At 48.0% G+C, this 8924-nt stretch overlaps 1 protein-coding gene and 1 long non-coding RNA gene across 2 annotated transcripts; both read right to left on the reverse strand.

Annotated features, from left to right (window-relative positions):
* Positions 1–605: 605 nt before the first annotated feature.
* Positions 606–6610, reverse strand: LOC311113033 (uncharacterized protein). Its single transcript, XM_084156157.1, has 8 exons — positions 5613–6610; positions 5245–5458; positions 4477–5058; positions 4087–4299; positions 3611–3891; positions 2546–2808; positions 2069–2326; positions 606–1890 (listed from the first exon to the last, which is right to left on the reverse strand). Exons 1-8 carry the CDS (start codon positions 6276–6278, stop codon positions 1134–1136), a joined length of 3234 nt encoding a protein of 1077 aa, XP_084012283.1. The 5' UTR covers positions 6279–6610; the 3' UTR covers positions 606–1133.
* A 236-nt stretch (positions 6611–6846) lies between these two features.
* On the reverse strand, positions 6847–8538 carry LOC311113034. Its single transcript, XR_014610950.1, has 3 exons — positions 8496–8538; positions 7662–7874; positions 6847–6963 (listed from the first exon to the last, which is right to left on the reverse strand). It is a non-coding gene; the product is annotated as an uncharacterized lncRNA (long non-coding RNA).
* Positions 8539–8924: the final 386 nt, after the last annotated feature.

Below are 8924 nucleotides of genomic sequence, written 5' to 3' on the forward strand. Positions count from 1 at the left end.
TAAGTGAGTTGTGTGAATATTGCATGTATTGTTTAAAAGCAGCCAGAACCAAAATCATTGTGTGTGTGTTAACATACTTGGCCAATAAATCTGATTTTGATGTAATTAAAGTGCTATGTGTCATTCATCCTGATTAGGGGGTTAGTTGTCCCAGATATATATATATATATTTAGCAACTGTCCCAGACTGCGGGGGACCAGAAGTGGGTGAACAACCTGAACTTGTTCTTCAACAGGTTTGATCAGCCCCTACCCCGGCTGCTGCACACCTCAGGTGCACCCCCAGAACACTGCCCTACCCCCATCTCCACAGCACTCAGGTCACAGACCCCCACCGCTTTGGCTTCTCCTGCCCCATCCCTTTCATCTCACCTCTTACCCTCAGCTCCACCCCCTCTCAACACCCCCTACAACATCAAACACTGGTGAGAAAAGAGGTCAGGAAGATCAAAGCAAGAAAGTATGTATTTTCATTGGCAGAGGGCTTTCCAGGAGTGCTGATATTTAATAACAGCACTGGTAGCCTACTTAGTTACTTTGCAAGAGTTCTAGGAATAAAGTATAGGAGGTATAGGAGAAAAACAATCCAGAAGTCAAAATTTGAGAAACTTTGGTCAGTTTATTAAACCTGAAAGTATATATTTAGCAAATATATACATCTTTATTTTTTTGTTGTTTTCTTTTTTAGAACACCATGCAATGCACAAACACAGAAATGAAAAACATAACTATATACAATACTTTACTATCTACACATTATTATACAATTTGACAAACTTTGGTCACTTTATTAAACCTGAAAGTATATATTTAACAAATATATACATCTATTTTTTTTTTATTGAATTTTTTAGAACACAGAAATGAAAAACTTAACTATATACAATACTTAACTATTTACACATAACTATTATATACAGTATTTATTTATTCATACATTTTCCTTTATTTCCCACTGGCAAGACTGGTCAACTGGTCCTTCCACTCTGCCAGGGTGAGTCCTGAGGCTGGACAGTACCACCGCCCCTTCAGCTGGGTGTGACCCGTACTTTTGTTTTTCCCCTGCCCACACTGCTTGCAAATGTACTGGTAGGTATCCCTGAACTTCTTGCGTGGAGGTTCACCCCTAGCCATCAGCTCCTCGTTCTCCTGGGCAGCTTTTTTCTGTCTCCACGTACGTTGCCTTGGCTGAACAGAGGTGCCAGGTGGTGGAGGGGCCAGGTACAGTGGATGGTCAGCAGGTGGCTGGAAGGGGGGAGGTGGCTGGAAGGGGGGAGGTGGCTGGAAGGGGAGAGGTGGCTGGAAGGGGGGGGTGGCTGGTACGAAGGCCAGGCAGGAGATGGTGGTGGTGGCAGGTAATCCTGCTGGTACGAAGGCCAGGCAGGAGATGGTGGTGGTGGCAGGTAATCCTGCTGGTACGAGGGCCAGGCAGGAGATGGTGGTGGTGGCATGTAATCCTGCTGGTACGAGTCCCAGGCAGGAGATGGTGGTGGTGGCAGGTGACCCTGCTGGTACGAGGCCCAGGCAGGAGATGGGGGTGGTGGTGGTGGCAGGTGACCCTGCTGGTACGAGGCCCAGGCAGGAGATGGGGGTGGTGGCAGGTTACCATGCTCATACGAGGCTGAGCCAGCAGAACCAGGCCATACGTATGACCCAGGCTGGTAGTGCTGTGCCAAGGCAGAACGAACACTGTGCCGAGGGCGTATCACTGCCTCACCCTCCCGGTTCTCTGGCTCCTCAAACACCATAGCCTCATGCCCATGCTGCACAGGAGCAGCCGGAAGAGTCTGGGCTTCAGGGAGTGAGTCCTTGGCCAGTTCAAACCGTTTGGGGAGTATGGTGCCCTGCAGCAGCATGTCCCTGTCCTTCCTCTTATCCCTCCTAAGCAGCCTAAAAGACAAAAATGCATACAGTAGCTTCAGTTAGTTCTTTTATACATAGTAGCCTATCCTCCTATGTTTAGTATTTTCTAACAAGCAAGCAGTTGAAGGTTTTTCTTGCAGTTTAATAATATAATAATATAATGTCATTGTATAGGAAAGGTGCACACGTAAAAAACAAGACTCACCAAGAAGAGATTGTTGTGTTGTTTACTGGTATCAGAACCACGTTGGTCTTCTCCAGAACAACCCTGCTGTCCTCCAGCAGCTGTTTAAGATGGCTGTAGGCCACCACAATGGACTGTGGGATGGGCAGAGTTCTACTCCTTGTGTCCTTGGGCCTGTTTGGTGCTTGCTGAAACTCTTTTAAAAGTCTCAGGCAAACACATTCGCTGACCCTGTGGACTTCGGGGTCCTGGGCTGCCTGCCCGTGAGTCATGAACAGTCTGTGGGAAAGAAGGATGATATGGTCCGGACTTTAAACAAGGCTGTAAACAAAAAATAATAATAATAGCAACAACCTGTCACCTGTGAACAGCCCAATTTACCCCCCACAAACTAATATAATCACAAAATATTTTTTTCAATCCTGGTTTGACGCAGTACAGCCTTCTGATTCAATGATTTGTAATGAACCAAAATGATTAAGAATTGTGTCAAATCACCTCTCTGCCGCCTGCTGTCCAGGAGCAGAGCCACTCGGCTTCCTGGGCGCTCTCCAAGGTCCTGCCACGGTCTTCTTCCTCGCTTTCTGGCCGAACCTCAAAGGTTCCTTGTCCATAGCAGGGAGAGCCATGTAAAGATGGACTATGTCAGCCTCCTCTTTTGATGACAAGGCAGTGATGGTTCGGTTCAGGCCAACCAGGTAGGCTGCCAGGTCATCAACCGCATCCCAGCCCAAGACACCTCTGGAATCACATCGGCTATTCTGAAAAGTAAAAATCATGAAAAAAACACATGTAAATAAATGTGTAAATTTCTTTGAACTATTTGAGCAATGTTGACCTTTTTTCTCTCTCCATAAAACGTAATACTTGACGTTTTACTTGACAAACGTATGATACTTGTGTTAGGCTATGGTTCAACCCAGCACTCAGAGAAACAAACACGACAAAGGGAGTGGAAGAAACAAAATATTTAATAAAAGTAAAAATTGTCTTAGTCCAAAAACCACTGAAGTAAAGGAACAGAGTGGGCTAGTCGGCTCCGGAGGAAGGAGAGGCTGAGGCAGGCAGGCAGGCAGGCAGGCAGGCAGGCAGACCGACAGGCAGGAAGGCAGGCAGGTTGGGAGGTATGTCCGAAACTAAAGACAAAACAAACGACAGGTTAAGGAGAGTGGAGAGCCAGGCTGAAGACAAAGACAAAATAACTTTACTGGTGAGCCAAGTTACCGCTCTGGTAAGAACAACGATCTGGCGCCGGTGGAGAGCCATGCCCCGGAATTAGTAGTGCAGGATGATTAGAGAATAGGATGCAGCTGCGTAGGCAGGAATCACTGGAAACAACCCGCAGCTGCACAGGAGAGGCAGATCCTGAGCCCGCCCCCTGATCCACTCCAGACACCCACATAAAGGGGACAAACACACATACAGATACAACAGACACAGAGGGGACAAAACAAGGAGGAAGGGAAACAGAAAAGGGAGAGACAAGCTGCCCACATAACAACTTGTGGCATATCATTAGCGAACTTGTTACATATCTTGTTTTTGAGAAAGGTGTTACATTACCTGGTCTGATGTGCTGTCTTGTGTGTCGTCTTCCTCCACAATGATGTCCTCATCCAGGGATCTGGGTCCACTGTCACCCTCCAGTGTCACCTGGGCCTCCACGGCACATATTGGAGGATCAGGATCACCTACCCTAAGGTCAGCTACCTGGCACACCGTGACGTCAGGTTCACCCCCGTCGTCCTCGAGCTCCTCTGTGGGGATCTCTGGCAGCTGCTGTGGAACCAGCAGGTCGCCTCTATTGGACTGGGCCAATAGGTACTCCACAGCAATGCGCTCGCCTGTAACACATAGTGTTTAAACACATAGTTAAAGAAGAGGAAAGGACACAAACACAGACACAGACACATCTCCTACATGTAGAGCCCGATCTTCACTCCCACGTCCTCTGAGGAGGGGTGGAGGTGGCAGAGAAAAGAAAAGTGGGAGAGGAAGTAATACTCAAATGCTCAGTGCTGATCTGAGAGCTATCTCACCAGTAGGTTTTCCAGGTGGGGTGAATTCTGGAACCAGAGAACAACCAAGGACCCGCTGGCTCATGCTGTTTAGGTGAGACATCAAGCGAACATCAAATGTCCTCAGGGTTGATGCCCCCACCACAGCTACAGCTTCCTTTGCCCGGTTCATGTTCCACCTCGATACCCCCTCCAGCATGTACATTTGTGTGTGCAATGCATTGCATCGAAAGCCTAAGAAACAAAATACTCAGGTTAGGTCAACCATTATTATGAAGTCAATACATATTAACACCTATTAAATACAAAGTGACAATTACATTGTTATTTGAATAATTCAAGTGCATACTATGTCATAACACAGACTTTTTTTTAAGATCAGCATACGGCAAGTTAACATTTTGAATTTACCTGGAACAAAAGCACACTGGTGGCGGTGAAAACTCTCGAGGGAGGAGGACCCCCTCCCACACCTGAGGACGTCAAGGACTTTGCCACCCTTCTGCAGTGTCCCTGTCTTTGTGTACAACTCCACCCCTGCAGGGTCCTGGATGCACTCCAGGTGCTTCTGCTGCACCTCCCACACATGGTGCATGCTGTCAGGGTTCACTAGACGCAGCCCCGTGGTGTCAGTCAGCTCCCACATCGATTCGAGCAGCCCCGAAATCATGACCCGGATTTCCTCCACTGCACGGGTCCTCCGCCTGCAGTGCTTTGCCATTTCACCAGTGCTGATACTGGCCAAGAGCAGTGCCTCAGTGGGAGCATTTCCGCCATGGCTGCTCTTCCACTCCCCTTTCTTGGCCTCCTTAAGCCGTTGCACATCCTCCTGATCCCACTCAAAGATACAGGCGGAAAGTTTGGAGCAAAAGGTACCGTAGAGAGGGTGGTGCTCAGTAGTGAGGCCGCAGTTAAACCTTCGCATGAAGTGGAAGACGTCTAAACGGACGACAAACTTCCATGGTCGAAAGAGTCTCAGCACTGACGACACACCTGTGAAAGACAAACATTGATTATTACAGACGTGATCATCTATTTTTTGGGCAATTACATTACATTGTTAGTTTATAGATTACTATCACCATTTTTCTCTTTTTTTAACATCATAATTAACTTTAGTTAATTACATACTGTAATCTGCAATGTATATTTCATAAAGTAACAATTTCAGCATCCCACCTGACTGGCTGCAGCAGTCCCGGTCAACATAGATAGCCTCAGGCTCAGCTTGTCCAGCATTCTCATAACGTGTGACGATGCCCTGGCACAACTCTTCCAGCCCTGCACCTTCACCTGTCGTCAGAACACTGTTCAGAACCTGGCCAAGCTCGTTGCCGATGTTGGACATCCATGCAGCGGTGTCCCCTATACTGCCAGCCAGCTTCTTGGTGATCTGAAAAACAAACAAAAACAGAACGTTCTAAAAAAAACTGTACAAACTTACTAAAATTAATACTATTTCATCATTAGGATGATAAAGTAAACTATTTATATCCATTCCAATTGGTTAACATCAGAGTAAATAAAATTAATGCTAAAACCCTCACCTTCTTTGTAGAGTCCATCTTCAGAATTCTACCATAGGTAGAGGTGATCACCCCCTTCATCTCTTCCAGGTGGCTGAGGATGTCGTTGGAGTGGACCGTCTCAAACCACTGGGCAAGTGGAAGGGGCCTGAAGGGTGGAGGAGGAAGATGGACAGCTGCAGAAGAGACGAAGGTAGCCATCTTCAAATGAAGCTCACAGTCAGACAGGTAGCGGATGGTCTGACGTGCCCACTCCTCGCTGTGTGCTTCCTCTACTGCAGACTGGAGGTAGGAGGAACTGTTCCCACTGGTCCTTGGCTTCAGGAAAGTCATACACTTCCTATCCAGGGCTAGCTGTGTAGTGAGGACAGCGGGAAACAGGCTCCTATGTGCCACATCCAGTTGAGCAAGGATTTCCTGGCTCCATGGGCAGACCGGCAGCATACACTTGCTGCAACGTGGATAGTCCCCTCCCACAAGGTAGTAGCGGGTATCCACATCTATCACCTCCCTCACCTTCGGGTAGATCCCTGAGTGGTGCATTTTCCGGTCACACCGCGTGCATTTCAGAGGAATCCCCCACATCCTCATTGGTGCCCAGAGGAACATCCTCTGCCGGAAGTGCCACCCGGGCTCGGGAGGAGACGGTTTGTGCTGCAGTGGTGGATGAAACCAGCACGCCTCCATTTTCTGCCTCAGCTGACCTGTAGGCTCATAGAGGACCTTGGCAATCCACACCCGATCTGCTGGCTGTATAACCTTTTTGAATTGATTGGGGAGAAAAGCTTCCCAATCAATGGAAGCTGGCCTAAGTGGAGTTTGAGGAGTGTGGCGTGGCGTGCTGGAGCAACCTGTTGGAGGAGGGAGCAGAGATGTAGTTGTCGGCGGAGATGGTGTGGGCTGTAGAGATGGTGTGGCCGTTAGCCGTGGAGATGGTGTGGGCCGCGGAGATGGTGTGGTCCACGGAGATGGCGTGGCCGTTAGCCGTGGAGATGGTGTGGGCCTTGGAGATGGTGTGGGCCTTGGAGATGGTGTGGGCCTTGGAGATGGTGTGGCCGTTAGCCGTGGAGATGGTGTGGGCCTTGGAGATGGTGTGGGCCTTGGAGATGGTGTGGGCCTTGGAGATGGTGTGGGCCTTGGAGATGGCGTGGCCGTTAGCCGTGGAGATGGTGTGGGCCTTGGAGATGGTGTGGGCCGCGGAGATGGTGTGGTCCACGGAGATGGCGTGGCCGTTAGCCGTGGAGATGGTGTGGGCCTTGGAGATGGTGTGGGCCTTGGAGATGGTGTGGGCCGCGGAGTTGGTGTGGGCCGCGGAGATGGTGTGGCCGTTAGCCGCGGAGATGGTGTTGGCCGTGGGGATGGTGTGGTGGAGCTACCTGTTGAAGTTGGCGATGGAGGTTGAGCCAACCAGGATAAATAATGGAACTGTTCTATATGCTCCAACAGGCCAACAGAACCTTGGACCTTGGCCCCACAGGTGTCACATGTCTCCTCTACATGGCGGTCAGAAAGGTGCATGGAGAATTTTTCTGCCTTCACAACCTGATTGCACTGACAGCACTTTACTGTTCTGTCTGCACTGGTGCCTCCGCCTGCCTGCCTTGAGCCTCCACCTGCCTCATAGGAGCCTCCACCTGCCTGACTGGAGGCTTCTCCTGCCTGACTGGAGCCTCCACCTGCCTGACTGGAGGCTTCTCCTGCCTGACTGGAGCCTTCTCCTGCCTGACTGGAGCCTTCTCCTGCCTGACTGGAGCCTTCTCCTGCCTGACAGGAGCCTTCTCCTGCCTGACAGGAGCCTTCTCCTGCCTGCCTGGAGCCTCCACCTGCCTGACTGGAGCCTTCTCTTGCCTGCCTGGAGCCTCCACCTGCCTCTGATGCATCTGACTGAAGGGGGGAGGCAGGATTTCAAGTACAAAAGAGGCTCATGCTACTTGTAATAAATAATTTCACCAATGATCCTACACTGTTAGTTTTATCCAAATTTGTGCACATAGGGTATGATCCATCAAATAATCGACTTCATGCTACAGCAACTTATCATCACTTAAATGAAATAAATCATCATATAACCTACCTTATGGAACCCACAAGAGCATTTTAGGTGTCTCCCGAACAGATCCACCTTACTCTTGCTCTGCAGCGGGCAAGCATCTATACACTCCAGGGCTCTTTTCCATTTCTTACCACCGGGCCTTTTGCCTGTGGAAAACTGGTAGCTGCCCTGGGCATACTTTTGGCAGATGTCTCTCCAGTATGAGTCTGGCTTCCCCGTCTTGGTCATATCTGCAAACATGAGCTAAGTTAGACTAAACGACCAAGTTCTCTGTTGTGATTACATTCTCAATCAATTTAGCATAGATGTACAGTCGTGATAGTTTGCTCTGGCTATGGTACAGTAATACCAGGTCCATACCATTTTATAAAATTAATACTTCCATAGAATAATATGCTTGTACTCCAACACGTCAACTTAATTTTGTTATCTCAACAACCTGGTCAAAGTATCATCAATGTAGTCATATTTTGTACTTCTGAGGTCAAATTAAAGTCAGCGGAAAAGTTGCATCTCACAGAGGGGACTGTACTATGGGGGGCAGCGAGTCTACATCGACAATTTAAATACCAGGACCGACATAAAAACATGTACATTCAAATCGTACGTCCATGGAATAATTTGCCTGTACATATCGATATTATTTTTTTTGTTACGCTGACAAAGACCAAGTAACTACTCAATTTAGCATTGATGTATCTACTGTCTACTGTACGCGTACTGTACCACTACGTTCAGCGGATAAGTTACAGACAATAAGAATACGTTTATCGAGACAGTTAGTCTACATCGGTCAATCAACATAATTCAGAAATACATGTCGCTTATACATATAATTTGCATTTACATACCTATTTTTCTGTTGTTCTTTTCTTTTGTACGTCTTAAAAAAAGTTATGTGCAGTACTGGCTCTTTCACTCAGCGCGCTGATTTGTAGTCTTCTGCAGTTTTACCTCACGTCAAAATGGGGCAAAAGGGTCACGTGACCCCTAGACCCACCTCTGTTCAGAATGGTTCGAAATGTGTTCGGAATTGTTCAGAATGGTTCGAAATGTGTTCGGAATTGTTCAGAATGGTTCGAAATGTGTTCGGAATTAGCAGTTGTTCAGAATATTTTCCTAATGTGGTTCGGATATTGTTAGGATGTATTTGCAGTCCAATTCTTGGCGGGTACGGCCATCGCAGCTGCTATTTCTGCTGCGGAAGAGTTTACTATAAAATAATGTCTTACCTGTCGGTGAACAATTAGTTATAATGTTATTTCAGTAACTGCTGGAAT

Source organism: Coregonus lavaretus, assembly GCF_964263955.1.
Source record: "Coregonus lavaretus genome assembly, chromosome: 39".
Classification (NCBI taxonomy): Eukaryota; Metazoa; Chordata; class Actinopteri; order Salmoniformes; family Salmonidae; genus Coregonus; species Coregonus lavaretus.